Here is a 26439-nt window from a genome sequence, read left to right as displayed (position 1 = left end):
GTGTGTTAACTTCGCGTTAGCATTCAAGCGATGCGATCAAACGCAACTAGACACCCCACTACGGTCGCTCAGTAAGGTTTCTTGGCAGCACCTTCGGTTGGAGGCCGCCAATAGAATAGACGAGTTTCCGTGACGTCACAGAGAAATTGCCGGAAAAATGTCCGGGGGGAAAACCAACGCTTTATCTGTTTTCCTCAGCATCACGAATATTCGTTGCGATAAAATCGGTATAACTGTTATCGACATAAAGCAGCCTGTATAAACCTGTGTTTTGTCTTCGTAGTCTCCTTAAAGTTCATGCCTGGTTAACTTTCCTGCACTGCCCCATGGTCCGAGCAAAGCATTCTGATTTGCTATTAACCGCGCGACTTTCAATAACGAGGGCAATCTATACGACACGTGTCCGGTTTTTCCTTTATTTTTTTTTTTCCACACGCCCGTTCTGTCAGCTTTCCGAGTTGTCCTCAGCGCTCATCTGTATACAGGTGCTCCCAAGGGAGGGAACGGGGGTGACTACGAAGAGCCTTCCGGTCGAATCGTTCGGCTCCGGGAACACGCGCAGCGCGCGGGCAGTACTCCGGACACGCGCCCTGCGCAGCGGTGCGCACGAGCGAGCTCTCCGATCACTGCCGGGCAAACACGGCTGCTGCGCTGAGCCGGGCCGGGCGCGATATCGCCGTCCGGCCGGTGCGTGCCAGCCCGAGCATATTACGGCCGGGACAGGGGGCAGGACGCGCTGGTCTGCTGTGCGCTGCTTGGAACGACGTGCTATATATGGGCAATGACGGTCTCTCGATATGCGTTCGCCCAGGGTCTCGCGTTTGTAGGGCGAACGACGGTATGATGAGGGCTTTGAGATGGTTTATTGTTTGTTGGTAGGGAGGAAGGGCGGAAAGCAGTACAGGAATGGCAGGGAGGTTAACCAGAGAAGAGTCAGATTGGCTGCCGTACACATTGGAAATGATAGTAAGGGGGAAAAACCAGAGGAGGCGTGCGTTCGAACAACGAAGGAAGATAATGGTGGATTGTGTAACGGGCACGGACATCTGCGCGGACTTGTGGTCTCCTGAGCTTAGGAAGCTGATCACACACTCGACGGCAATGGCCGCCGAGTGTGGCCGCCGCAATGGTCGAGCATACAACCGTTAACTTACCCTTTGGGCTCAAATGAACGTTTATTCTCTCTCTCTCTCTCTCTCTCTCTCTCTCTCTCTCCTGTACTGCGTATTCGTTGTGGTTAATTAGCTGACACGCGTGTGTATTCTAAAACATTTCTTAAAATATTTTGCTCATGTTAAGCTAGCCTTTGGTATCGTCTTGGAAGCTTTATTATTATTTTTTTTCAGAATGCGGCGCAGTCTAGAGGCTTAGCCGAGGTACATGAAAATGAAAGTCACAAAATAACGTACCTTGTTTTATCTCGCTCTCAGTAAATTTGGAGGAGAAACACTCTAATGATATTATAATGCGAGGAAAGAAAGAGCGGAGTGAGATCGCGGTAGCAGCTTCGTTCATGGAATATGTGTGAAAGGGCAACCGTTATATCGCCTTAGGGATTGCAAAGGTCGGCCCGATCGCTCGTTAATGACACGCGCTGTTTCGTTTCGCAATTACGCCCTAATGTTCACCGTACGATTTCAACTGGCTCTCATCGTGTGGCAGAGCGCGCGAAGTTTAATAACTGCCTTCTCGCTGGCGCGTAATGTATGCGAAATGTGTAGAGCTTTACTAGAAGTGTCACTCAGTTACCTTATCAAACATGAATGCTTAGTTTGGATAGCAAGAAACAGCGGTACTCCAACCCTTGCCCCGCTTTGTTAGGTGTGATATCGTGCAGCGTGGCCTGTCCGGGCGGCGCATTCACAAACCGTATCTCGAAGGGGGGCCATGATGCCTGGCGCCATCTATGGGCTCGCTAGAGCACACAACCGCGTGCTTCTTGTACTCTGTTTAAACGAACCCGGGCTGCCTGGACTCATTGCATAGATGTTACGTTTCTACTATCAATCGAATGGATCAGGTTCGCGTTCCACGAGACCCATTTTTTTCTTTTTATTTGTTTGTTTTACTCGAAACACATTTATCTTATCGCGCGTGGTATCTATTTATGGCGGATTTCTCCATTATATACAAAATTTTGTGTAATTTTGTTCCATTTAGGCCAGTTCAGACTCTTGTTTTGTACTTTGTTTTGTGGTTTCAGTGGTTTGATCTCCTTTATGTCGGTTTCTTCTTCTTCTTCTTCTTCTTCTTCTTCTTCTTCTTCTTCTTCTTCTTCTTCTTCTTCTTTTTCTTTCTCTTTTTCTTTTTCTTCTTTTTCTGCTGCTGCTGCTGCTGCTGCTGCTGTTTAATATTTGTGTACATTAGCGTGCTTTAAGCGTCCTTTAAGCGTGATTTTTATCCGTGTTTAGGTCAGTTTTGGTTGAGAATATTTTTTAACTTGGGTGGTTCAGCTTTACATCGGTTTCAACTGTCCCGTAGCTAGCTGAGCGAAGACTTGTCGCGGTAAGCGTATGTGAATGATTGCTTTTTTTAAAATCTTATTGTTTTCTCTGTTTTGAGTCGGTACTGAGTGTTATTATTTCATTTAGGATGCTTTTGACCTTCTTTAGGTAGGTTTCGGCTGTCAAACGTGCCTCAAACAGGCCCGGTCTCCTACGGGATAGGGCTTGTGAACATGCCGGTGACATAACAAGTAGCTTCGTTTTTGGGCCACTCACGAGTCTGGCGCCAAGCGTGAGTGCTGGACAGGCTAAAAACGTTGCACGTAACATTGCATCGGAAAACAATAAGGGAAAGTAGTGATGCAAACAGTTCGAAACTGAGGAAACTTTTTGAACTTGGGCACAAGTCGGGCAGCGGTGATTATTTCCAACGAAGTGATTTGAACCGTCACTCAGAAAAAGCAAGGATTATAGAATTGTTTTAGAAGTCTAGAGTCTAGAATCTAGCATTCTGCACAGTTTTCAAAGAAACCTTTTTGCATAACCTGTCATGCCCCTGTTCATTACTTGGAAATAGGTGACTATACTTTGCTTTTAATGCTCCAGACTGGGTCTCGTTAGCCCTCCATAGGGAAACGTATAGCCCTGGAGCGCTGGCCCTAAAAGTATGGTTCCTCTGTACGAAGTGGGTTATGACGTAGCCTGTCGCCGTTTTCTCCTCTCGCCGTCATACGTCCCAATTACCGCCATACGTCCCAATGCTACGGTAGGAAACGGCTACGGTAGGAAACGGCAAACGGAACAAAGCATGGCGACTCTAGATGCCTTTGACGCTTGTGGTTCTGTCACGGGGACTCCTTTTGTCGGCTTTTTAAGGGCAGAACACTTTTGGGGCTCGCCTTGTCGTCGTAGATCGCTCGCTGGACCCAAGGGCAGCCACACGACGTTTCGTCGTAGCGGCTGTCGTCACGACGTGTAACCCAGAGGCTTCGAAAGCCAAGAGGTTTATATACTCATAAACGTTTGAAACTCGTGAACCGCTGGCGCTTGTCAAACATCTCCCCGTTGTTGAGCGCAAAGAAACGGTAGGTACATTTTAGGCAAAGTATACGTAATTAACCGGCAGTGCCCGCGTTCATTTAGTTAGGAATGCTCGTTGGGTTGGTTTTTACGACAGTAAGCGAAAAAAAAAGTGGCGGTGCAACGCTGGAACGTGCGAGAGGAAAAGAAAGCACAAAAAGAACAGAACTCCAGTTGGCGCTGTTTCAGGCAGGGGGCGTACGAGCACTGCGAAGGCGGGAAATTTGAATTGCATGGGGTGGTAGGAGTGAGTGGATAACGGCGCTGCAGCCCATTATGGCAAATCACTGCTCTGCACTTCCGGTAGCTTTCGCGTTGAGTAGAACGGCTTTAATTTTTTAGTTTTCGCCATGGGACTAGAATGCTGCACTCTAAACTTATGAGCACCTATTAGGATAGGAAATGCTTACCCAGTTCGCCAACTTTATCCTTTTCTCTTTCTTTTTTTTCGTTCTTTCGTCGCCTTCTTCAGGTTTTGATACAAGAAGCGGAGAAAAACGCCAAAGACCACAAATATAGCACAGATATTGACGTAAGTATGCTTTCTCTAATAGCTGTCGCTGCTCGAGTTTGGCGAGCTATAAGTAAAAAAAGAGAATTTGTTACCAGACACTGGGCTTTGTTTTGGTTTGCAAACCTTGACCAATGTTCGCAGCAGTTTACTTGGTTAGAAATTAAGCGAAGGGCTGCAATGTCATCAACTTTGCAAACTGTCGCAAAAATACCTGCATATTCCATTTTGTTTGAGGTGCTAAAACGCGACACCGTTCGCAAAAATGTAAAAGCCGATAGCAAAGCCGACAGACAACTCGCGGGAATACAATTTGAACGAACACTGGGAAATGTTTAGAGGTGTCAACGCAGGTGTCCCGAGACCTCACTATTAAATATGCCGTCAACTCTGATGATGTTTTGTTTAATAACAAAGCCGTCAATTTTTGCACTATGTAGCCGCCTTTCTATCTCATGTGGCTCCTTCGTTCTTTTACTTCATTGATACCGCGTCCAAACCAGCACTCAGTCTATAGCTTCTGAAAAGGGTCAATTCCTTGCTCTGTGGACTGTCACCTAATGAAAACAGCGGCTTTTTTCTGTGTCCGCTGTTTTTACTGTACCAAGCTATCATTGTATTTTTGTCTTTTATTGAAAATTTTCTCTGCGGCTTGGTGGTTTGCATTAAACTTAGTTGAGTGTGCTCTAAGGTATCATTTGGGTGTTGTGTGGTTCCGAGAGTTTAAAAAAAAACCATTCGACGCTCTTGCTTGAATACGAAATCGAACGATTGAAGAAGCCAGTTACCCTTTAGTTTAGTGAGACCTGGCTACCCTCTCCATTTCCTGTTGCGATAGGCGCAGCGCATGCGCTGTACCGTCATGAGGCAGGTGGATTTCACAAGCAGCACAGAAGCAGCTAAATTGGCTAGAAGTTGTCAGCTAGGGGTAGCCATGAAAAGGGAATAGAGAGGAAATCGTTGCTCCACTCCTTGTCGGGGTCACAGTTTCGCTACTTCAACGCCAAGAAGCTGTACCCGCCTAACACGGATTTCAAGCCACCAGAAGATGACGAACCAGATGACTGGATGCCCATGGAGACGCATCAGGACCGGCGCTTCGACGACGCCGAGGTCAACTTCACCTACAGCGCCTTGCACGTTGCCACCAACATTTACGGCAAAGGTGAGCACCGCACGCCGTTATTGTTCCTGCCCTGCTGTCGTTTCCTTAAGATTTATCACAGAATATCAAATTTCTTCAATGTTAAATGTTATGTAACACGAAAATGTGTTAGCGCAGCAGTGAAAACGTTTGGCCACAACCCAATCCCACCCCTAGAACCAGTCTCTAGGAATCAAGTGACTGACCTAGGGTGTCATGGAGGACGACGTAACGGGTTAGATTCCCTGCAATAGACGCCGAGTTTTGATGGAAGCGAAGTAATAAAAGCACACATCCGGGTGTACCGTACTTTGACTGACGGGGGAGAATTGGAGGTAGTACAAATTAATCCGTGACTCTGTGCTCCGTCGTGCTTCGTAGACAAGGTGTCCCTTCGGCACGTTAATTACTATTAAGCAGGCGAATTTATGTTACCTGTTCGTCGTCTGTTGTTGCTTCTGAGGTTAATGCAACTCGCTGTAATCTCGTTTCATTAATGAGAAGGGGGAAACGTATCGAACACATTTATTAATTGTGCCGTCAGCCTTGGACAAACTGGTCCAAAATATCGAAAAGCCAAAACAAATTTCGTTATACTGAGGCAACTGTATTTTAATTCTTACCAAAAAGCAGCATGCGTCCAGCGGACATCTGCTGCAATAATTCCCCTGATTTTTTATCAAGCGGGAAAGTTTACGGCTAAGCACATAAAAAGTGCGAGACGTGTAGACGAAATGAGGCCGTGGAAAACTTTCAGAGTACAGGTTTAACGCTTCTAAAGTGGAACTTCGAATTCCCCTCACCGATTATCTGCTCGATATAACCAATCGTAACTCACGAGGGGACGCTTTTCTGCGTCGTATTTTTTTAGACGATGTTTTTTTTTTAAACAGGGGCCGCTTCTATCGGAGTATTGGTAACAGAGACGGATCTTGAGAGCACGAGCTTACAGAAACGATTGTTTTTACGCTTGGGAGACCTGAATTCGCTTTTCGGTTCAAGGGGAATCGTTTAGGTGAAACTGATAATGGTATCTATCGTAGTCGTCATCAGTCGTGATTGCCCACTAAACAATTTGTTATATAGGCGTTCCCGTGTCCGCCCCTAGGCGAGACAATTTACGCCTGCTGGTGGACCTTCCTGTCTTTCTAAAGAATAATAAATACACATTTTGGTACATGGTGCTTGTAAAGCGGGGTTCCCTGTGAGCACGTGGGGAGTGTTTACAGAGCCTACTTACTAAATTCAAGGAACGCTGCTTCTTGTTTGTAAAGCATGTTTTCCTGTAAGTGTGGGGTGTATTTTGAAGAAGCCGACTTACTGAACTTTGGAAACGCTGGAACTAGGCGATTTCTGTTAATTACCACCTACTTAGACAAAGGCAGGGCGGGGAATTATACCTCATCGTTAGACAACAACATGGTGACTATGTGAATAATCATTTACTATTCTACAATAACGTAAATACTCTCAATACGAGCTCACGCGCAGATTTTCCTACAGCGTTCGATTCCGGCCGCGGCGGAGGCGAAAAGCAAAAACGCCCGTGTGTACGACATTTCGGCGCACGTTAAAGGTCCCCAGGTGGCCAAAATTAATCCGGAGCCCTCCACTACGGCGCGCCTCATCGCCTGTGTTGCGTCGGCGCGTTAAGCCTTACAATCAATCAATCAATCAATCAATCAATCAATCAATCAATCAATCAATCAATCAATCAATCAATCAATCAATCAATCAATCAATCAATCAATCAATCAATCAATCAATCAATCAATCAATCAATCAATCAATCAATCAATCAATCCTTCAATCAATCAATCCTTCAATCAATCAATCAATCAATCAATCAATCAATCAATCAATCAATCAATCAAATTTTCCTGCAGCATACAAAAAAGACGCCTACCGACAGCGGAGCTTGTATTATCTTTGTTGAAAACAGTTTATCTGTGGGGCGCAACGCTGCTCATGAAAGCGAACACTCATACGTTTGAAGGTACGGAAGCGTCCCGTCGTAAGAAAGTCGTTGTAGCCGTACTTTTCCACTTTGACTAGATAGACAAAGTGAATGGAAACCACAGGTTCATCAAGATTTAGGTTAGCTCGCTTCTCAGAAACAGAATGACGGCAGTCCGGTAAACAAACAAACAAACAAACAAACAAACAAACAAACAAACAAACAAACAAAGAAACAAAGAAACGAACGAACAAACAAACAAACAAACAAACAAACAAAAAAGAAACGAACAGGAACGTTGGCAGTTCGGTGTCAGGAAGTCAGATGAGACACCGTCACTACGCGCGTGGCTAACGAGATCCAACACCACAGTCAATTCGGGGTCTTTACCACTAGTTTCGAATCATTTCACAAGTTTGCCTAATTGCGTATTTATAAAGCGAAAGCTTTTTTTTGTGGGACCGATGGTGTTCTGTCAATGAACTAATGCATTTCCACGTAGACCGGTTGGTCGACCGAAAAGCTCTGATAACATCTCCAGACACGCGGCGCGTGCGTGAAACCGGAGTTCTTCCATTGCGTCAAAGCGGTTACCTGAAAATCGCTAAAAATGAACGGCTCTAGATAAGAGATATCGTGCAACGATCACGAAGACGGAGTACAACACTTACCTCATAAACCAGGTATCGATATACATTTAGGTCGTTCGTAAATGCGTTTACTTAGTGCGCGAAAAATCGTCGCTTTGGTTCGTTCTTTGTTCGCGATTTGGGTCTTTGAAGGCTTGAGGATCGATTGGACGCACCTTCTGCGAAGGTTTGACGCACTTTCTACCCGGAAGTAGCCTTGCGCGCAACCTCAGAATTTACGCATCGTTTCTACGTTCGGAGCTGTCGATTCGGCGCGGAATAATTACAGCCTGAAAAGTCTTGCTGTGTCTGATAAACCATTGAGTTTCGTACTAATATATACTAGAGGGAAATCTGTCGCTGCAGTCGCGGGCCGCCGTGGGTGGCGCCTTTGCCGCTAGCGACGTTCCTCGCCTACTTGGTTTAGCTAGCTATATGGCTTCTTTTTTGTCTCGAAGGCAAAATCAACAAGAAAGGGTAGCATGTTTTTCTTGTTCGTCGTGCATGAAGCTTCTCTGTAATCAGCTGACAAATTAATCTTTTTGGAGGTTCAATTTTAATAACAAAACAAATTTGATAAACTTTCTACAGTAATGTTGTTGCTTTTTTGCGGCCAGAGCCAACTTTTCAGCCTGTTCATGAGCCATGCCAAGGACAAGTGGAACGTATCTGCCCGGAACGCTCGCCGACGCGCGGCTCCCCTAGACAGTGGCGCCAGATTTCCCTCTAGTGTATATTAGTATGAAACTCGATGTGATAAACGCCTCAACTCGGTTATTTTCTACCCTGTTTCTGCAGAACGCGTTGCTGATAGCCCAAGTTTCAACCGCTACTCCCTTCCTCCCTTTTCGTCGTCCTTCTTTCTCGCAGCGGCGCCGGTGCTGAACGCAATCAAGTGGTCCGAAGGGATGAACTCCCGATTCAAAAACAACCGCGTCGTCGATCCTTTCATTTCCTGGCAGTTCTTCTGCAGCAGCACGGGATTCATCAGACTGTATCCTGGTACGTTGGCTTCGAACGCAGTTTTGTTGGTCAGTCTGAGGGCCGAGCCCCACTTTTAAACAAAGTCACAGCAATAAAAGTACCACCTAATTGAATTCACAAACGGACTGAGCAATAACTGCCCAAATTAGCCACAAAACACTTTCTTTTTCAGCCCGGAAGTGGCCGGAGGATAACCCGGATATGTACGAGTGCCGTACGAGACCGTGGTAAGTTCACTTCATCGCTGCGCACTTCTTAATGAGTGGAGAATAGGTGTGTTCTACGACTGCGATAAAAATGCCGAGGAACTAGACAATACGCGCAAGTTACGATACACCTTTTGCATTCCCAGTAATAAAAGAGAAATGCAAACACTGACTAGCTGATAGTGCTGCTCGAACGTGTTCCAAACTAAGACAGCAGGGAGCGAGGCAGGGACGTGAGTGATATCAGAGTAATGAAAACTATTATCTGTCGTGCTTCCTGCCACGTTCTATCCTTTATCACGTGTGGGCGTCACTGCACGTTGTCCAGTGTCGGTTAAAAATGTGTAGCAAGCTTCAGCTTCGCCTTTAAGCGTGAGTCGCGATAGCCGTATGGGGCCCCGTTCACATCGCATGAAAACTTTCTGCTTCTGTTCTCACGACATCTGTTGGGGCAGTGCCTTACGATCCCAGAGGTTCTCGTGGGCACCTCAGGGTGGCAGCGCAACGGGATTTCTCGGTCACGCCGATTCTTGGCTCACGGTCAACGGCGCCGACGACGACAGCTTTTCGGCCACACGGGCTCCTTAGTTCTACGCCTTAACGTCAGCTGACTATCCCATTCAATTCATTCACCCCACGACCTACGGTCGCACTCAATGCAATAATAAAAAAATTACGCCCACCTCCCCTCGCGGGAACCCTGGTGTGATGCGACGCTGAGGGGGTTCAAGCGCAAGCGTAGAGCAATAGTCGACCGAAAGGCCGCCGGAGAGCGGCATACCGGTTATACGCGCAGCGCGCCCGAAGGAGAGGAGACCGCGGAGAGAGAGAGTGCCGCGGCTATGACGCAACACATTCCAACACAATCCACTTTAATCCAATCCAATCCAACCCAATCCAACCCAAGCCAAGCCAATCGAATCCAATGCCCCTCGCGAGAGAGTATTCGCTATCGGAGAGGAGAGGGGGAGAGTGGCTGCGGACAACAACGGACGCACGCAGGAAGGACAGGGCCGCCGGCAAGAGATGCTCTGAGCGTCGCACCTAAAAGAAACGTTTTCTAGGCCAGCCCAACCCAACCCAATCCAATCCAATCCAATCCTATCCAACCCAATGCAATCCAATCTGTCGATTGCTTCTTTGCTCCACAACGAAGCGCTAGCTCTACGCATCGGGAATGCACTTAATGAAAGGAATGGCGAGGTGTGCACGCACGTGTACGTAGCACGCGCTTCTCCACGCCTTCTTGCAGGTACGTCCAGGCGGCTGCCTCCGCCAAAGACGTGGTCATTCTTCTCGATGGCAGCGGCTCCATGATGGGCCTGCGAAAAGAAATCGCGCGGAACGTCATCGTCAACATTCTCGACACGCTCACAGAAAACGACTACGTCAGCATTCTCAGGGTACGTCGCCCGCCACTTTATTCGCTTGCATTCTGCGACATGCCGGTGCACGCCTTATACGTGACGTCACAACGTAAACACTTCCTGATGACGTAAACAAAACACTGCCGCCTAAGCGGCTTTGCCAGATCACTGTCTGCAATGTAATGAAGCGATGTTTTAAGCCTCGAGATCGATTTAAGCGCATTTTGGCTTGGGTAAATTGTGTACAAAAGAGCTGTTAACCTTTGCAGTCCCCCCCCCCCCCCCCAATGAGCTGTCATAAGCTATGACGTCACATCACAAGTCTGCAGTATGAAATGTAACCTATTTCTGGAGCATTTTAACCTGTATAGCGAGTGCGTGAACTAGCGGAATATCGATTGCTACCCTGAAGAAGGCTTCTTTCTTAAGGCTGCGATATCGCCCCAAGGCATTGTAGATCGTTATGACGTCACTGCGGAAGTTCGCGAGGCAGCCGCTCGGGGCGCATGGCGTTTAATATTCGTCCCTACATTACATATAAACTTGAGCTATAAACGTCCGGTGATTAAACCGCTTAAAGTGCGCAAAGCAGCAAAAAATGTGAGATCGACAAATACGATTTGTCGTTATGTTAGCATCGAAGATGTTTTGAGTGACGGACTGAAAGTCATGCTTCACTAAATTTAGTGCCCCTTATGTAAACACGATATAGAGGCGATATAATATGCCGCCGTGTTCTACGGGAATCTCCACTGACGGACACGCGAAAGCTAGAAGACAGTTGATGAGTCTTCACCATACCTGAATGCAGATTTTCTTTGTTCAAAAGTAGGGGACAGAACATTATTTGCGGTTAGCGTTCTTTCGAACGATTTCGCCGCCGTGCGGACCTTAAAGGAGTACTGACACGAAATTTTCGTGTTATGTTTTTTTTTCGGTGATATGGGTGCCTACCAGCCCACTAATCATAGAATGGCACATTAGATGCTCGATCGCAGCGTAAATAATTGTTTACAGCCTCGCTTATTCGTGTCAGTTTCGGTTTGGATTAATAAACAAACACACAGGCGGCCGCCATGACAGGAGGGCGCACTTGACGCCGCTGTTCTCGTCACACCACAATCGGTCTGGACGCGCATGCGCGTTCAGACTGGCCGTGGTCGTAGGTGCCCGGTCAGCATGACCTCAGTCCTGACGCTGTGACGTGATGCACAAGGCGAAGCAGCGAGCCCCAACGGCGCCCAGTGCTTTGGCTACATCACAAAAGCCCTGACGTCGGCAATTTTGGGCGAGGGGCAGAGGGCGTCAGAGATGGTGTCATGCTGATACCGATGACGGAAGGGTATCCGTTCTGATTTTTCCATGGCGTGCAAAGTTTAAGATTCATTTAAGATACGCTCTACTGAACGGCAGCGGCCGAAACTTCGCAGGAGTGTTCTCCATATACATAGGAAGCTTTTTAGATACCTAGTCATCTCAGCTTTGAAGTTTCGTATCAGTACGCCATTAAAACCTTTTTTTGTGGGTAATGTTCGGTGAAAGTCTCTGAAATTCGCTCATTACAGTAGTATCCGCCGATTTCATCAAACTTGCGAGTTCTGAGATATGGTGAATGCGTTTCCCGCGTAGATAAGGAGCGAGTTTTAGAGCAGGATCGTACGGGAGCGCGCTCGGTATGCAGACAAAAATGGGCGAATGTCGTCTGGCCAATTGCGTGACAAACGCAGATCACAAATTGAGTACACCCAGTATCTCATAACCCGTCACGCGACGCTGCCGAGAGATCAAATGTGCTCAAAAGCAAAGACCCACCCTGCGGACCGACGAAATTGGCCCTACCCTCAGTGCCTGGAAAATATCATTTGCAGGTCTAAAGCAGGCTACGTATCGTGCCGAAGCGGCGCTACTGCTCCTAAAACGTATCCTCTCGCCATATCCATTACAGGTGCAGAAGGGCAATAAGGAACGAGGGGTCGACATTTAGAAAACCGTTATGGTTTCTCCCAGTGGGCCCGTACAGTGTCCTTCCGAAAACGTCTCAGTCTACAGTTCCCCGCCCCTCCCCTTGGGCCGCACAGCTACACCATGTTACGTGACTAGAGCCAATAATAACCTCTACCTCATGTCTGCCCACCGCTAACGACCGCGATCGTTTCATTGCCTTCATTTTTTTTCACTGCCTTCCTTGTTTCCTTCCCCTCTCTCTTTTTTTCCTCTAATATCTCGTGTTTTCTCACCGACGGAACACAGTTCTCCAACATTATCGAACCCGTGGTGACCTGTTTCCATTACAACTTGGTGCAAGCCAACGCCAGGAACATCAGGGTACGTGAACCTTGTCCCCTTTCGAGGTCGCGTGTCTGCACGGCATTTGTCGGCCTGCGTCGGCCGCTATGTATACCCTGTAAGGGCTTGGGAACATTACGATCTTCAGAAAACTTCTGTTTTCTTAAATTTTCTCTTTCGGGCTTGCTTTTCTGCTAGCGATTACGATCGCCTGCGGTGAACAAGCGGAGGGAGACGCGGTAATTGGAGAAAATAATTAACTGCTCCGATGAAAATGGGAGATTAAACGCCGAAGGAAATAAACGTTAGTTTCGGGGTCAAATTTTAGGGCTGTTTGCAGTTTGCAGTGCGCGGGGAATTAAAGTAGCTGAAGTGAACAGGTTGACGTAAGCATCCATAATCATCATCATCAGCTTGTTCTTGCCTGCTACAGGTCAAAAGGCTGTCCTATGTTCTATATAACCATTATGTGCGGGGTTAAAACAGCAGCTAATGGAGGCGCGAAATTGAATTGGCACGTATGAAAACAATGACCGTGAGGCGTTGACAGGTTATGAAATAATCAGTATTTAATTCAAACGTTGCACGGATACCCTTGGAGTGCGCTGGGGTACGGCTTTTCGAGCAATGAATAGGAAATATGCGTTTTGGTTTTTGGTTGGCGTGATAAACATGGAGATGTTGTCGAGTTAAATGAGTCTCCTTATCACCTGAGCGACTGAGCTCTCACGCCCTTTCCTCTCTCTTTCTCCGCTCTCTTTCTCTCTCGTCTGCCTGCCTCGTCACAGGAGTTCAAGGAGAACCTCAGCAACCTAGACACTCAGAACATCGCCAACTTTACCGCAGCGCTAACGCAAGCGTTCGAGATGCTGCAATACGTGAGTTGCCACTTCCTATGGGGCGATGTCCTGACGGAAGAGATTAAGGCCAGTTCCAGTCGAGGCTAGCTTTGCTTTGTAGCGATAACATTTTTTTTCCTAAGGGGTTTACAGTATAACTATCCGGGGATATAACGGGCCGAGTTTCCTATACTGCGTGATAATTGTGAGTGGAGTTTTTATACCTTTGTTGGTTTGAAACATAGTATGTCCGATTTTTCCCACGTAGCTCGAGCAGACGTTTTTGCAATTCAGGTAACACCTTATATGCTGTAGAGTAGAGTGAACGTTTTATGTCACCGTCCTTGCCCTTGCTCTGCGCAGTACAACAAGTCTCGTCTCGGGAGCCAGTGCAACCAGGCGATCATGCTTGTGACCGACGGGGCGCCCTACACCTACGAGGAAATCTTCAGACGCTATAATTGGCCAAACATCCCAGTGAGTTCCCACCAATCAGCGTGCAAGGACTCGGTTCCTGCCGCGAGCGACTTCTCTCTTTCCAGCACCGCTGTACTCCTTGCCTGCAACGCGACCGGCCGTGGAGCAACTGCGCATGCTCCGTTACACTGGCATCCGCACATCCTCGATCACTGCAGGGCTTTGCAAAATGGCGCACGTTAAAAGTGAAAACGGTGCGAGGCTGTGTTGCTGTTGTTGCGTACGAGGTTATACAAGTGGCTACCGCGCATGCGCCGCATTCTGGGCTACAGTGTACATGCATTTTCCCCATGGTTGGTGCGGTGCTCTCTGTGCGGCGGTGCCGCAAGGCTAAGGTTGGGTTCAGACTATTGCCGCAACTGCCGTAGTAACTTTAAAGAATGACGTCATTTCACGTCTCAGCCAACCGAACAGCGTGACACGCCGTTTTTTTACGTCCATAGATCACGATATGGCTTTTGCGTTGGCAGTCTGAACATAACATTACATATTGTAGCGTGGGGATAAAACTAGGGGGCAGCTTTAATTACTGAGCACACGGACAGTTAAAATGGCGACACAGCTGCAGCAAAAGCACCGACAAGAGGGCTTCGTTCCTCTCTTCGTCCAGTCCACTCTCGCGCTAACGCTAGTGGGATTGACCGCGCCGCCACTGTAATTATAGACACCGCGTTACAATATTCTCAGCTTAATAGAGAGTTTTAGCCTGCCGTTTTCGATGGTCCGCTCCGGTACCGGCGGCTTGCTCAGTGCAACCGGAGCCAATGCCGTTCACCGCCAAGCGCGCCACGGATGCGCAATGGCGCTCCAGCTGGCTGCCGGAGCGGAGCGGATCGTCAAAAACGGTCAGCTAAAACTCGCTAATAAAACGAGCTGCCACCATAGCCTCGACGTGTCGATTATTGCTGTTTTGGAGGGCGGAGGGGTTGACGCCTTATCAGGCAACAAAGCATGTGATCCCTTAGCGACGCCCACAATCGCCAATAGTGTGGTGGTTGTTGAAAGAGTTTTCATCGTAGAGCATCCGTCTTGTGAGGAAATTACTGTGCTTCAAATACCCGGACGTATGGCACAGGAAATTGTAACGAGCCCCATTGAGCACATTCTCAATGGGGCTGGGCCCCATTGAACCCCGCTTAAGCTTTGCCATGGGGCCCCAAGAACGAGCTCCGTTATTAGTTCGCGACAACGAAGTTGTTCCGATTGCAGCTCGTAATTATAATCTGACGGAAATGAACCAGTTTCCTGTCAGTTAAACACCCTACCAGCAGGGTTTTTTTTCGGGCCAAACCGCTTCCGAGAACATGAATATTGAATTGGCTCGGCAATGTTTGAAATCACGCCTGCCAACGGGAGAGTGTTGGTGTTTGCTCACTGTACTGGGTCCATGTTGCCTGAGCCAAATTTCGATACCGTAATTACTCACTTGTTCCCCTCCCGCGTCTGAAGTGATTTTTTTCCCCACAGCAGCGGAATTTTATTGACAAAAATGTTGTGCTCTCGCAGGTTCGTGTGTTCACTTACCTGATTGGTCGGGAGGTCACCGACACCAGGGAGGTGAACTGGATGGCATGTGCCAATAGAGGTATGTGGTCTCTTTGGGATACGAGTACGCGCGTGCGGCTGCTGGAGCGGTGGCTGCTTTTTTAACGGAAGTAGAAAGCCAAAACACCTGCGTGGCGAGAAATATCCCCAGGAGGTCCTTGTTTATGGGCAGCCGTCCACTATCTTTCGACATTTTAAGTTTGATGCTGTGTAAAAAACCATCACTGAACGTTCTCTTAAGTGCGGAGCACTTTAGGGGTCCGGCTTGTCGTCGTAGCTCGTCGGCGGTGATGGTTCACTGAACATTCTTTTAAGTGCGGAGCACTTTAGGGGTCCGGCTTGTCGTCGTAGCTCGTCCGCGGTAATGGTTCACTGAACGTTTTTTTAAGTGCGGAGCACTTTAGGGGTCCTGCTTGTCGTAGCTCGTCGGCGGCGACGGTTCACTGAACATTATTTTAAGTGCGGAACACTTTAGGGGCCCGGCTTGTCGTTGTAGCTCGTCCGCGGTGACGGTTCACTGAATGTTCTTTTAAGTGCGGAGCACTTTAGGGGCCCGGCTTGTCGTCGTAGCTTGTCGGCGATGGTTCACTGAACATTCTTTTAAGTGCGGAGCACTTTAGGGGCCCGGCTTGTCGTCGTAGCTCGTCCGCGGTAATGGTTCACTGAACGTTTTTTTAAGTGCGGAGCACTTTAGGGGTCCTGCTTGTCGTAGCTCGTCGTCGGCGGCGACGGTTCACTGAACATTATTTTAAGTGCGGAACACTTTAGGGGCCCGGCTTGTCGTTGTAGCTCGTCCGCGGTGACGGTTCACTGAATGTTCTTTTAAGTGCGGAGCACTTTAGGGGCCCGGCTTGTCGTCGTAGCTTGTCGGCGATGGTTCACTGAACATTCTTTTAAGTGCGGAGCACTTTAGGGGTCCGGCTTGTCGTCGTAGCTCGTCCGCGGTAATGGTTCACTGAACGTTTTTTTAAGTGCGGAGCACTTTAGGGGTCCTGCTTGTCGTAGCTCGTCGGCGGCGACGGTTCACTGAACATTATTTTAAGTGCGGAACACTTTAGGGGCCCGGCTTGTCGTTGTAGCTCGTCCGCGGTGACGGTTCACTGAATGTTCTTTTAAGTGCGGAGCACTTTAGGGGCCCGGCTTGTCGTCGTAGCTTGTCGGCGATGGTTCACTGAACATTCTTTTAAGTGCGGAGCACTTTAGGGGCCCGGCTTGTCGTCGTAGCTGGTCGGCGGTGATGGTTCACTGAACATTCTTTTAAGTGCGGAGCAGTTTAGGTGCCCGGCTTGTCGTCGTAGCTCGTCCGCGGTCACGGTATCACGCGGTGTCACGCACACAAACAAAGGCTTGGGAATGATACCCGCTTGTCCCTCGATTCAGCCTTCCTGCCGAAAGTTAAGAGGATACTTGAACAAGCGGTTTATATAGGCAGAACCGTTTGAAACTCCTGGAACCGCTGGCTCCGGTCGTGCATGTCCCAATTATTTGGCGCAATGAAAACTGCAGATACATTTGAGGCTAAATATAAGTACTTAAAGGGCAGTCCCCGCGTTCATTTAGTTCGGAATGCTCGTTGGGTTGGTTTTTACGAAGTAAGCGAAAAAAAGTGACCGTGGGAAAAAAGAACGGCGCGTTCAAAATGGCGCAGAAAGACTCCAGCACGTGCGAGATTAAAGCAAGCCTAAAAATAACAGAACTCCCGCTCGTGCTGTTCCTGGTGCGAGCTGCCCCTAGAGAAGGCGCGTGAACACTTCGGGGGTGGGGAAATTGAATTGCATTGAACACACCTGTGTTGTAGTTCATTAAGAGAAAAATGACACAAGGAGAGAAAGAGCGTAAGGGGTGGTAGCCAAGAGAGGAGAACAGCACCAAAGCCCCTCTGGCGAATCGCTGCTCAGCAAGTACCAGCTTTCACGTTGAGTGGAACTGGTTTAACTTTTTTCATCCCCTCACCCTTCTAAATCCCCCTATACACCTTTTTAGCGTCTTCCTCCTGGATTAATCGGCTGTTTAATCAGTGGGCTGTTCTAGTGGCAGTGTAATTGGCACAGTTGACGAGATGATCGAACTGCCAGTGCCCAACACAGCCCACAATATATCCTTATCTATATCCCTATTTATTTATTTATTTATTTATTTATTTATTTATTTATTTAGTAATACTGCTAACCCCAATGAAAGGGGTTGTAGCAGAGTGGTTAATACAAAGATACATTTGTATACATTTGGATGACAAAACATCCAAACAACATCAGAGTACTTCCTATCAAATATATCCCTATCTATATCCCTATCATGATCAACAGATCCCTATCAAAGATTGAGGGATAAAGAGGTCTATGTGCCTCGACGCTCTAACCAGTCAAAGCGCTTTGGTGACCTTACGCGCAGATGTTATTTCTCTTTACCGCGAGCGAAGACAAGCACAACTACCGAAGAAGGCGGTTTTAAACGACCTTTCTTTTCCTGTTCCAGGTTACTACACTCACGTAACGACTTTAGCAGAAGTTCGAGAGCAAGTACAGGTAAGACGCGAGTTTTTTTAAGTGGTGAGAAGATATATCAGTGACGCCCCTCGTCGTGGTTTGTCGTCGTAAACCGGCTTCTCCTCCTCCGACTCTCTCGATGCGGCTGCCCCTGGCAGAAGTACGTTCCCGTAATGGGCCGACCCATGGTCCTATCCCGGAGGCATCCCATCATCTGGACTCCCGTCTATGGAGACATGACGGTAGGGCTGCTGTGTGGCGACGCATGCTGCATGCTCGAATGAAGTATCTGGCGTACTCGCGTAGCGTCCCACGATCTTTAACACGAGTACATTTGAATGTTCTTGTAGGTAGAAAAAAAGATGTAGTTTCCTTACTAACCAAAGACTTTCGTTATGGGAGTGTCGCCTGTTTCGTTAAGCGGAGGTTTTCATAGAAGGAAGTTGTTTGTTACAAGAGAGGTCATGGGTGAAAAGTGCACTGTGTGTATTTCTTCTGAATATTGGTTCGTTGCGTCGCTCGCTTCTGACCGGCCAGAAGCAAGCGACAGCGGCAAAGTGCCGACATTGACGCTTGTCGCTGTCGCTCGGCCTACTAGGTCACTGTTTCCATAGAGTCATCCGCGTCGCGTCGCTCGCCAAAATTGATTCATGTGGCTACTCTTCGGTCGGTAACCAGTCCGCTGGTACCGGTCAAAGTACCGGTATTGACGCTAGTCACTGTCGCCCGGTATTGACGCTAGTCACTGTCGCCCGGTCTACCAGGTCACTGCCAAAATTGATCCATGTGTCTACTCTTCGGTCGGTAACCAGTCCGCTGGTACCGGTGATATTGGCGATAATTTATTTCCTCTGACGCCTCAAGAAGCGTTACCACGCCGTTGCCTGACTACTTTGGGATGTGCCTTCTAGCTTCGACTAATTAAAAGCTCCGAAACCTTTGCATGTGTAACCAGTAAGAGCCTTCGAAAGACGCGATTCCGCTGCGTGGTGCGAACACCAGTGCACCCTTAGTTCGCATCTGGCGACGCGGCGCGACATGTCCTTCTCTTATATTTTTAAATGCGTGGTATTCTTTGGATAGTAAGGGGCAGTTTTCTTGGGATAAACCAATATTTTGGCCCCAGGTTTTAGAGCGACAGCTCTACCACGCCATGTCTCGCGAAGTCGTTCATCGCGTCGCAATCACGTTGAACCGCCGAGGCGCAAGTGTGGCAGGTGTGACGTCACGCCGCGTGATCCGCTGCGGTGAGACGACGGAGCTGCGCTTGTTTGGAGCTCGCTTGGAGACTTGGGTTTAGCGGCTGCTTCGCCGGTGCTTGGTCGCTCAGCCTCGCCATGAATGACCCGCTGGCTGATCCGTCAGTGCGCGCGACTCGCATCTCGCTCTTGATAACTAGGTTTGCTAGCGTTAATCCTGACAAATCGTTTGGTGGTGCGAAAACCCACCGTCGCCAATTGTGTGCCTTCGGCAACAGCGCGTGAACACAACGTGTATGGAAGCAAAAGCCTTTCAAACCTATTAAATTTTGGTGACAAGGTTCACACACGCCAACATTGGTTGGCGCACAGCTACCTTTGGGCAGATTTAATGCAAAATGCAAGCGCATAAGCCTGTCAGTGTTCGTTTAATTAGAAATACGCACTGAATTAGTTGTTGCAATAGAATAAAGAAAAGGATGCCGTAAAGGTTCGAGCTAATAACTCCATCGGTTTCTCCACGAATCGTTCGTGTGGGTGTAGTATGGAAGCTCACCATGTGTCGCGCCATTACGGAAAACGAGGCTTCAGAACGCAGACGATCACATTGGCTGGCGAGTGAAAGCTATAAAGAAAGTGCTGCAGAAACCTACAAAGAATGCTACGCACTGCATGGCAGTTACCCAATACGGAGGTGTAGCCACACTTTTTTGTTATTATTCAGTTCGCTGCGTTCGCTTCGTCTTGTTTTTTTCGTATACTGCGGGAGGTCTACTTTGGCATCTTTAAGCACGAAAACGTCGCCTCTGGTGCGCTTCTACACATTATTTCCTTTCGCCCGGGAGCAGCCTATACGGCATTCTGCGAGCGTTGCCAGTCTCTCGAATTCTTCGAGCGCCGCCGCGGTGCTGCAGCGACTCTTCAAAAGCGGAACGCCGAAGAAAATGGATTTCAATGTAAGATTTGGCGTCTATAGGCTCCTTTCGACTCACTCTACGCTTCTTGCCCGGCGTTTTCTGGCTCTTTTATTTTTTGATTCGGCAGTATATCGACTGTTTCGGGAAAACACGCGAGTCGAAGCGGGCATTTTGCTTTTGCTCTTCCGCAGCACGCTCCCGTACGGCGTTTACGAAACTGACGTTCAGCGTTTACGAAACTAGCGTTCAGTGTATGCGGAAGGCGTTCGAGCCTTTTTTTTTTTAATTTTTATGGTGGCTAGAAGGGCAGTACCGCACGCGTTCTCGTCGGTAGCGCAGCGCTATAGACATGATTCCTTTAAATAATTTTTTTCTTGTTGGGTTTCATTCTTTCGCCGTGTTGGTTGTATTTCTGTTTTCTCGTTCCTGCTCTGTTCCGAGTCGTAACCTCGTCGTAACGGGCGCTGCCATTGCTGCTCCCGCCTTTGTAGTACAGCTTTCATTGTCCGTTCGGCACGCAGCACGGCACACAAAAAGCCGGAAATAAACTAAGAAAATAAGACACGGCGCAGGACGTTTTTGCGTGTTCGGGTTTCTTTATTTTGTAAGTGTTCTTAGATAAAAAGAAAAAAAAAATTAGGCGCCGAGAAATAGCCTTATATTTTTCCCCTAAAAGAATGGCTTTATTATTTGTTTTTTCTGTTGCGATCTTTACATCATTTTTCTTTCTGGGCGTTTGCGGCAGGCCGATTCTCGCGCGCACTTCCCGCCTCCAATTCTTTCGGTGAAAGAGCTTGGCGTTCCAATGGCCGCAAAATAGTTCGATTAGAATTTTCTTTGTGTCTTACCGTTTTCTACGCTTCATTGTATGTCGTGCGCCGTTATGAAGGTGGCTGGGTGCCATTGAAAATGAAGTAACAAACAAATGTAACCATTTTCCGGCTACTCTTTTATTGGAGGTCCACTCGGAGCTCTGCTTGTGGGGTGACGCTTGTGTGCTCGGAAATTTTTGCCGTACATTTAAAGCCGCCTAAGCGTCAACCACGCGACAAGAAACTTACGTTAGTTAAGACTGTTATTGCAAAAAATGTTTTAAAGTGCGGAGCACTTTAGGGGCGCGCCTTGTCGTCTTAGCTGGCTCGCTGTAACACTTCGATGTCAAACGACTGTCGGAATCAGGCGGCTCAATGAGATAACGGAACCAAGTAGAGCCCTACGGCGTACCGTAACGGCGTCCACACAGGCTTCGAAAGCCAAGCAGTGTATAAAGTTATGACCGTTAGAAACTGCTGAACCGCCGGCGCTTGTCATACATCTCCCAGTCGTTTAGCGCAAAGAAAACTGCAGGTACATTTGAGGCGATGTGTGTATAACCGGCAGCCACCGCGTCTATTTAGTTAAGAACGCCCGTTGGGTTAGTTTTTAGGATATATAAGCGAAAAAAGTGGCTGTCCAAGACGGTGCGCCCCAAGCTGCGCAGTAAGGAGCGGGTTGAGAGCAAGCACAAAAAGGACAGAACTCCCGCGCGCGATGTTATAGGCAGGGGGCGCGCGAGCACCGCGAAGGCGGCAAATTTGAATTGCATTAGACAAAGCTCTGTTCCATTCATGAAGAGAGGATGGAGCCAGGGCGGGGAATACCGTGATGGGTGGTAGCAGTGAGTGGATAACGGCGCCACAGCCCATTATGCCCAATCACTGCTCTGCACTTCCGACAGTTTTCACGTTGAGGGGAACGGGTTTGATTTTTTTTTGTTATATTCTTCTCCATGCACTGTACCCCTCCCTCTACCCCGCGTCTTGGAAATACTGCCCCCACTCTGGCACCCTAGCTGTACCATCTGGTATGGGGGTGTTAACAAACCCCCTCCCTTACTCCTAATCCCCAACCTACGTACGAGCAGTGGGTGTACAGCTGACCAGCTCTGCCCTCTCCTCCCAGCGTAACCTGGTAGAGAGGGCCCGGGTGGCTAGCGCAGGACAGGGTATCCCGGACTAAAGGAGACCGCACTCCAGGCGAGTGCCCCGACATGAGAACCGAAGGGTCGTCCTAATAAGGTTTATTTCTCTTCCATTATCTGTTGGGCGCCGATGAAATAGATACCGATGTGCGACCTTTTACCCGTGTGAACCTTTGCTACGAGTAGTAGTAGTAGTAGTAGTAGTAGTAAGTATTGTTGAATAAGGCGGACTTAGCCTTGCATAGCTGCCGGCAATTGCTCCGCCTAATCGTCCCCAATACCATATCAAATCTCTCAAAGTTATAACAAATCACTAAGTCCTAGCGGCACAGAAAGTGTGCCCCAAGACCGGCCCGTCTATGGCCGCTTTCTGGCATGTCCGGCCAGCATCCAGGTTCTGGCAGCCACTGATCATGCATTGAACGGCCAACATTCGGCAACCAGCGCTTCGGCATTTTTCCGTCCGCCCGTGTCCGGACGCACAACGGCAGCTAACCGGCTGCCAGATATTCAGTTCTCTTACGGCTGCCGATGTTGAGAAAGAGAACGGCCGAAGTACGGCCTTAGGGCATCCGTTTTTTCTTCGGGAAGCGGTAATCGGCCGAAGCACGGCAGGCGACCGGCCACAGAATATGCGTATTCTTGCGGCAGTTGGTGTTCGAAAGGAGACCGGCCGGAGCGCGGCTGCCGTGCATTCGTTGTTTCAACGGTGAACCGCGCGTCCGGCGGACGTACGGCCCCAGAATATACGTTTTGCATTCGGTTAGCTGTCCTCGGCCGAATTACGGCAAGCGAATGGCAACAGAATATTTGGCAACCGGTGTTCAAGAGGAGACCGGCCTACGTAAGGTATCTGGTTATACGTCCTTTTTTCGGCAAACGGCATACAGCCGAACAACGGCTCGCGCCTGGGCGCCGAGAATTCATGCACAGACGTGTTTGGAAGGAGACCGACCGGTTTTTTTCCTGGGGGGACAAAAAGTCGTTAAGGAGCCGAACGACGGGGACGCGTTTTTCATCCGCTCCGTGTTTCTACGTTTTAAATGAACGAACATCGTTTGTCAAACAGTAATGAGTGTTCTCGGTGAACGGGCAAGGTGCATGGACTCACTGGACATTAGCAGGGAACCTTTTAGGCCATCGAAATGTCATTTATTGCCACAAGAAGACTGTGCCACACCGACGGGTGAGCTAAGCCTCGCCAGTCATCGCCGCTACCACGCTTCTGCCGCCGGCTTCGTCGACGCATCATCTCGAGGCTATTCGCCCGCTCAAGAAATGGAGAGCATTGGAGACATCGATCCGCCAGAGATGTCCGATCCGAGATGGAGATGGTTCACCAAAATAACTGGCCTTCAAGGGCGTCGAGCAAGCGGCAACCACGCAGGAGCTAAACCGCCACCATGTCAAGGACTCCCCACCAAAGAAAGGCAAGTGGGAGCAAAAGCGCAAGTTATTCTGCTTACAATTAAACTGCGACAAGCAATGTTGCACTATGTTGTTGGTGAAAAACGTAGAAGAGACTCGCTCGTGCATTGGTAGGATCAACTTCATGCCCTGCACTATGTTACTTCCGGGAATTTTATGACTGCCTATTAAGAAAAAAAATTATTTTAAATTTGCGATAACAACAGAGCGTTGTCACTGACGAAGCCTAGCTGTTAATTTAGTTCCGATGTTTGAAGGTGAGCTTAGCTACTCTTGGGATATGACTCATTTGGGTAAACATAATCGCCAGCATCCTAGCAAACACGGATTTTGTCAGGATTTTCTTGCTCAACGCAGATTGTTGAGTTCACGCACGATTTGGCTCTTGAAATAGATTAGCTTAAAGTGGTTGACTGTATATTCTTGGACTGCAGAAAAGCGAATGATGGTGTTGCATATCACCCTCTGCGTAGTACATTTCATCCTATGAACTGAATGAATCGGTTTTTGCATTGTTATTACTATTGGTCCTATAGCTTTGTTCAAAAGTACTGTGTAGTTAACCGGACTATAGCGAATGAACGTGATTCCGTATACCTGCAGCTTTATTCGCATTTATAACATCCTGGTGTGCTGATTCAGAAAAGTTTTTGGATGTTAAACAGTGCGTTAACGGCACCTTTACAAGAAAACCTTCATTCCAATTGGATACGTATACCGTAAATTATGCTGCTGTGACAACGGCCGAGGAATATAAATACCTAAGAGTTTATTTAGGGAGTGGTTAGAGGTTAAATAGGCAGGTGTACACCGTAAAAGTTACAGCTGCATATGTTTTTGGCTTTCTGAGACGAAATTTCAGTGAACCTCCATCTAACTGAAAAGAACAACCGTATTTAACTCATGTGCGCTCAATCTTGGAGTACGCATGTGTTTTCGTGGATCCCTACACCAAAGAGCTCGTTGATACGCTCGAAAAAATACAGAATATGTCAGTGCGATTCGTATTAGGTAATTGGCACGCTCAACTTAGCATGAGAGAAAGTAAAAATAAACTGAAATGGCAGGACGTGAAAGATCACAGACGAAACCACAGGTTTAACTTTTTCATAATATCTATCATTCGAAAACTGTTGTAGAAGGGGAGAAGTATGTCCAAGCGCCATTCTACATATCGCAAAGTGGGACCGCTAGCTTAAAGCAAATTATTAACTTTCCTTTAAATGTGACGCCTTGCGCGATTCATTTTATTTTACATCAATACTGCAGTGTAATTATCTTCGACGTATGATTGTATTAACTGTTTATATTGACGATTTTCAGCGCGCTTTGTAGAATTATTTTGTTATTTTGTCTCATATTTAATGCTTAGTGTTATGTATCTCCCTTCTGTAATGCATGCAAAGGCAAGCAGGCATCAAATAAATAAATAAATAAATAAATAAATAAATAAATAAATAAATAAATAAATAAATAAATAAAACAATGAATAAATAAATGAATAAAAATAAATAAATAAACAAACAAATAAATAAATAAATAAAACAATAAATAAATAAATCAATAAAAATAAATAAATAAATAAATAAATAAATAAATAAAATTCTAAAGGGGCAAGTTTGCCTCCGACGGGTTGAGAACCCTACGCATTCAACCTTGACCAATAAAATATTTATTGCCCTATTCGTTGCAGTATGCAAGGTTTCCTGTATACATGCTACCATTGCTATGTTATTGGTTTGAAACAAATTATGTAACTCTAATTTTACGCCTTTCCTTGCGTGAACACAAAGGGATACAACTGCAGCCACCTGAAGCAGGGCGTCATTCGCGACGCGTCTAGAATTTTTTGAACGTAGTATGACATTAGAAGAAAATTAAGCTCTTTTGGACTATTAAGGGGTGTGGACGTATACTCATGAAAACAACATTAAAATAGATTGAAAATGAAAGTACCTGTTCGCTCCTTCTTAGGATCAGCCCTGCGCAAGATCATCAGAAAAGTTGATCGAGTCGAAAATGTCTTTGCAAGAAAAATGGGCAAAAACTGGACATACTTTTTTGTGAAGGAGTTATATTAAATGCTCCTGAGTGTTTTGTTGAGAACCAAAACGCTTCGTAAAGGCATTCACGCCGGTTTTATATACATCAAAATTGGTCAAGCAACTGTTATAAAAATAGTTTATGTAGTCATAGCATGAAAGTGTTCCGGAATATTGCCCTAAAAGAAATTGGCTAAAAGCGGCGCAATTTATCTCTCTGAAATTCAACCCACTAAAGTATGCGCCTTCCGCCCCCCCCCCCTCCTCTTTCCCCGTTTATTACAGGTAAGCCGCCCCACAGAAGATATCAGGACCTGGACAATACATCTATTCAAGCTAACTGAATATTTTCTGTGTTCGGCAGTAAATGAGGCACAGCAATTAAAGGAACGACAATTTGGGAGCACTGTTTAATAAACGAATTTTGCTGTCTACTGAGGCTGGTAATTAAGCAAGGCTGCGCTGAAAGCTTGACGGCTGGTGGTTGCGCGCGAGCTCACTTTGATGTGGCTGCATTGGACCCAAAATTCTGGGTTTGTGCTGCTTCTGCACTGCGCGAATGAGTCATCTGCTTGCGCGACATGCAGTGACCGGCCTCAGTACAGCTAACGTACTGTGGCTGAACTCCAATGCCCGTAGCACGGCCGTATTTCCGGTAGCTGTAGTCCGGCTGGAGTCCGACGACCGCATCTCGGCTGTCCTCCGGCGGACGTACTTCGGCCGTACACGGGTGGCTTTGGAATGGCCGGAGCCCTACGGCTGGAATCTGGCCGTATGACCGTAAGCCGGTCGACTGGCCGACGGAGACTGGCCGTTGGACAGCCATGGGAGTACGGCCGTATACGGCCAAAAGGCCCACATTTGGACATGGGCCGAACATGGCTGCCGGAAAACGGCCGGACCGAAAATCACCGGCCAAAGTACACCGGCCTGTTTTA

General features: G+C 47.7%; 1 protein-coding gene across 2 annotated transcripts in view; it reads left to right on the top strand.

Moving 5' to 3' along the window:
* The window catches only part of LOC144159045 (voltage-dependent calcium channel subunit alpha-2/delta-3-like), a 163592-nt gene that overhangs the window by 100334 nt on the left and 36819 nt on the right, over positions 1-26439 (top strand). For both annotated transcript variants that reach the window (XM_077690290.1, XM_077690289.1), the window contains exons 4-14: positions 3997-4056; positions 5023-5200; positions 8636-8767; positions 8922-8976; positions 10208-10358; positions 12573-12647; positions 13397-13486; positions 13811-13924; positions 15431-15509; positions 17945-17994; positions 18114-18197. In XM_077690290.1, coding sequence (XP_077546416.1) covers positions 3997-4056; positions 5023-5200; positions 8636-8767; positions 8922-8976; positions 10208-10358; positions 12573-12647; positions 13397-13486; positions 13811-13924; positions 15431-15509; positions 17945-17994; positions 18114-18197 — 1068 coding nt within the window. The remainder of the gene's footprint in view (positions 1-3996; positions 4057-5022; positions 5201-8635; positions 8768-8921; positions 8977-10207; positions 10359-12572; positions 12648-13396; positions 13487-13810; positions 13925-15430; positions 15510-17944; positions 17995-18113; positions 18198-26439) is intronic.

Source organism: Haemaphysalis longicornis, unplaced genomic scaffold, assembly GCF_048455015.1.
Source record: "Haemaphysalis longicornis isolate Haplotype H1 unplaced genomic scaffold, Haemaphysalis longicornis Haplotype H1 scaffold_10, whole genome shotgun sequence".
In the NCBI taxonomy this organism is placed as follows: Eukaryota; Metazoa; Arthropoda; class Arachnida; order Ixodida; family Ixodidae; genus Haemaphysalis; species Haemaphysalis longicornis.
The sequence above is the reverse complement of the archived record's forward strand: the minus strand, read 5'-3'. Positions and strand labels throughout refer to the sequence as shown.